We start from the raw sequence: 4,292 nt of genomic DNA, 5'->3' as shown, positions 1-4,292 counted from the left end.
ACAAAACTGTTGCCAGCACTCCAGAAGCACAACTGAAATATGTTCGCATGCCTGCAGAACAAGAACCCCTCCGCGTAGCTAAAGTTTGTGGTGCCTCCCTTACCACACATTCTGGCAGTTCCATGCCGACTTTATGCAGTGGAAAAGGTTCTCTCCGGTTGATTTCCGTGTCCATTTTGAGCTTGTGAACATTCGATTTCCATTAATCAAACAAGATGCGGCGTTGGCTAATAGACGTTTCTTGTCATTTTCAATTTGAGGTTTCTTATCAGTAATCAGGGGAAATCACGCTAGATAACGCCTTTTTTCGGAACCCTAACTGATGGCTTAATCGAGAGCTCAGCGATAAAACCTTAATCTAGTTGCAGGCAACAATCTTGGCAAATGGATCCGAGCCCTGGCTCATGTTTACGAATTTTAATCTAAAGTGCAAACTCATTTTCCATTTTACACTTCACTGCAGTGAGCACACACTTCAATATGCACAAAGACAACTTACTTGTAAAAGCTTTGCTGCGAAAAGCTCTATTTCAAGGAAAAAGCTGTTTGTAGAGCGAGGAGGAGCAACCTGACTGCAGTGCGTGACATTAACTTTGTATAGAAAATTGTGAAATTTGCTTTGTAATTTGCATAAATCAAACAGTTCGAAATTTAAGTTTTTTTCCACTCAATTACAAATTAATTACTTGCCGATGGACCAGTGGAAAAGTGGCAGAAGTAGCCAAAGAGATTTTCTTATTTCCGCTGGGAATATTAGCTGATGGAAAATGATTGACTAAAACAACAGAGAAGACAATTTTTCAGTTACGTTCGATGGGAATGGGAAAGTAACTTTCAAATTATTCTCCATTTAAATTTGTCTTGAAATTCTATTGGAATTTAATGGCAGCAAAAAGGAAATTACAAATGAAATTACGTAAATTTAAATGTTTCCCTTCTCATTAATCAATAAATTGTAATTTACAACTATTTACCCCTTAAAAAAAACATCCAAGTTGCAGTTTCAACTATTTTGTGGTGCAGCAGCAAAAACCTGCAGCCACACGTCAAACAAAATAAACTTTGGCAACAGCAAACAAAGGCGTAACTTAATTAACAGTTGGCATGAAAATGAAATAACAAAAGTAAAGCAAATTAAAAATGTAAGTATGCAACACAGGGACCCACAGAAACAGCAACAGAATGAGAGGCCGACTCGGGTAGACCATAAAAAAGGCGCCACAAGAAAGACTTTTTTTTGTAGGGCGCCAGCACATATAAAATTCCCTCTGAATGTTGCAGGGTGGGAATATTAATTTGCATGTTAAGCTACGGGGAAATAAAGTGCATACGAATTTGCAGTTGGCATAAAATAGTCATAAACGGAATACGCTCAGCCTTCTGGTGCCTGCCGCCATTTTCCCTTAACTGCTTCCGGATGGCGCTGGCCTTCGTGGAGGCTGCAAAGTAACCCAGCGGTACATTCACACACACAGACAACCTCACACTCAAGCAGCTACAGATGCAGTCGGAGAGTTCCGCATGCAAGAATTAAAAATGCATTAAAGTCAAATAGGCAGTGAGGGAGAGCTCTGAGAAATTCTGTTATGTTCTGGACGGTCGTAGAATTGAACATCAGGCGCAGCACCTTGAACATGTTGCATGGATCCAACGGATCGATAGCTACATCGCAGCGATCATACAAACTGTCGTAGATCTCCAAGTCATGCACTTCGGTGTACGGTGCGGTGCCTTCACCCGCTCCAACACTCTCCACGCGGGATCTCGCGTGAAGCCCCTCAGCGGTGGAGTTCCACTGGAACTGCTACATTGCCACGAAGTCACGCACCACAGGCAACAAGATGAGTTTGTTGGCATCAGATATGTTTGTTTGCTTGTTCTCAGCAGCTTACGTTTGACACAAGCCATTTGCCCGTACTGGAACCTCAGCTGCAGACCAATCCCCTTTAAGTTTGCACATTTAATTCTTCATTTTTAACACAATCCTGACCGCAGCAGACTGGGCGACATACAAAAGCAAAGTGCAACGCTCCATTTCCTCCTTTTTCGCGCTGTCAGTTGCACTAATTAAACCGCATTGCGCTTCTGTCAGCAGCCCTGGCAGCGTTCTTTATTGGTAAACGTAAGCGAAAAAGCAAAAAAAAGTCAGCGGGTTTTGGGGTTAATGCAACGAATGCTGGAACACTCTGTGAAAAGATCAGGCAAATATTTGCTTGGAGTTTATTTAAAAATATATTTATTCACCTTTATGGAAACTCCCTGAGCTGCCCAAACTGCATCTGATATGGACAGTAGCCTCAAGCAAGAGTGTAAAAAACAATTACGCCTTAAATGACTTTTAATGAATTTCATTCGATTTTTTATTCCTTCGTTCTTTTTGCATGTCAGCCTGGGGTTTTTGTGTACATAAAGGCTGTCTTTTCGCTTAAAGTGCAATCCACAATCGCTTGGAGCCCACTAAGCCGATCCTTGAAGAGTTATGTGGCAGTAAAGTACATGTTCTGGTTCTCCCCTCGTCGTAAAATCTGTGCGCACAGAAAACTTAAGCAAACGCAGCTTGAGGTTATTTATTTTTTGGCTATAAAAAAGGGTCAACATTGTGATTTTCTGTACAATATCTTCTGCACTTGGTTTCCGGATGAGAGGAGGAGTGCTTTTGACCAGCTTCATCTTCACACACAGCGAAATGTAACTTGATATGTTGACAGACAGACAAAGATGGGTTCATGTGCGTAATTCAATGGCAATCCCAAGTATTTGATGTGCGGCCAACACTCTCCACAAGTTGCAACCACGGGGTTGCCCCCATCTGCAACCATCTTTCAAGCTCGCTCTTAGTGTCAGTCATGGTGGATTAAGCAATTGAAATTGGATCAGACTTTGGCCCTTTGCTTGAGCACTTCAATTTGCATGTGTTGGTAAGACAACCCACTGACATGACGTCTCCAAGGATTATACAGCTGTAAGCGCCAATGAAACTGGGTTACTTGAGCTGTCGTTAGTTGCTCTCTAAACGCTTTACAGCAGCTGGAATATAAATTAAAGCTGCCAGCAGGTCTGCACTCTAGTGCTTACAAGGCAACAAATAAGAGAAACTGAGTAGCTTGTTCTTATTTCATTTTTTTTAAATTTAAATCCCTTTTTTGGAGCATACAAAATTATAGATAATGTGCGCCTGCTGCCACAGCTGCTTTCCTTCACGCTGTCAGCAGGAAAAGCTGGTGGTGCTCACAGAGCCACGCCTCTGCATATCCCGCAAGAAGGAAAAATGTGACTGTCATCGGAATCGCTGCCTGCTGGTGGCACTGGCTTACCTCTTCCGCTGCACCAATCTCTCCATGCTTTCCACGCTCTGGCACATGGCGTACAGGCAGGGCCAACCGCTGAGGGGCTTCACGCGAGATCCCGCGTGGAGAGTGTTGCAGCGGGTGAAGGCACCGTACACCGAAGTGCATGATTTGGAGATCTACGACAGTTTGTATGATCGCTGCGGCATGGCTATCGATCCGTTGGATCCATGCAACATGTTCAAGGTGCTGCGGCTGATGTTCCTCAGCGCGGCACTAGTGCCGGAACAGCGATTGTGCCTCATGCGCATGCTGGAGCAGCTCAATGAACTGTCCCTCCGTCGCGTCAACCTGGAACTGCTGCTGCAAACGCTGGCCTCCATCAACATCGAAGAGTTCGTCTACAGCCTCGCCCATCAGGACAACCTAAACGCATACCAAGCGAAGCTGTCCGAGGAACTGTCGCAGCTCTACGAGCGCGTGGTCACAACCGATAAAAACGCCATCATACGAAAACGCAATCGTCGCGCCAGGGGGGATGTCGACGTGAATGTTGAGCCTGTAAAAACTCCGCTCAAGTCTCGCAACAGCCTAAAGTACTGCATTCCTAGGTCGCGGGATGTAGACTCTCCAGGTCCGACTGGCTGCGTGCGGTACGCCCATGGGGGCAGGGAAAAGCGCAGGAAAAATAACAGCAGCGGAATATTGCAGAGTGACCGCAAGGGCACAGATCCATAATTTTGTACATCAAATAATAAATCCAGCTAAAAAAGCAGCCACGCACAGCCATTGCACATCATCCAACCGGCCACAGAGTGCCGTTCAGGGACCGAGCATATTTTATAATTGAAATAAATTTCTCTCTGCAAACATTTAAACTTTCCAAACAGCAAAAGGCAAAGGCAGCAACCGCTGCAAATAATAAAATTGAGTTGAAATATAAAATTTAAGCTACTACTTAAAACTTTTGCCTTTTGCATGGGAAAGTTTCTGGAGCACAAAATT

General features: G+C 44.2%; 1 protein-coding gene across 1 annotated transcript; it reads left to right on the top strand.

Annotated features, from left to right (window-relative positions):
• The first annotated feature begins 3,135 nt into the window (after positions 1-3,135).
• Positions 3,136-4,062, top strand: LOC117900509. The gene has a single exon (XM_034810902.1). It carries the CDS (start codon positions 3,168-3,170, stop codon positions 4,023-4,025), a length of 858 nt encoding a protein of 285 aa, XP_034666793.1. The 5' UTR covers positions 3,136-3,167; the 3' UTR covers positions 4,026-4,062.
• The last annotated feature ends 230 nt before the right edge of the window (positions 4,063-4,292 follow it).

This window comes from Drosophila subobscura, chromosome U (genome assembly GCF_008121235.1).
Source record: "Drosophila subobscura isolate 14011-0131.10 chromosome U, UCBerk_Dsub_1.0, whole genome shotgun sequence".
NCBI lineage: Eukaryota > Metazoa > Arthropoda > Insecta > Diptera > Drosophilidae > Drosophila > Drosophila subobscura.
This window is presented reverse-complemented; position numbering and strand designations above follow the sequence as displayed.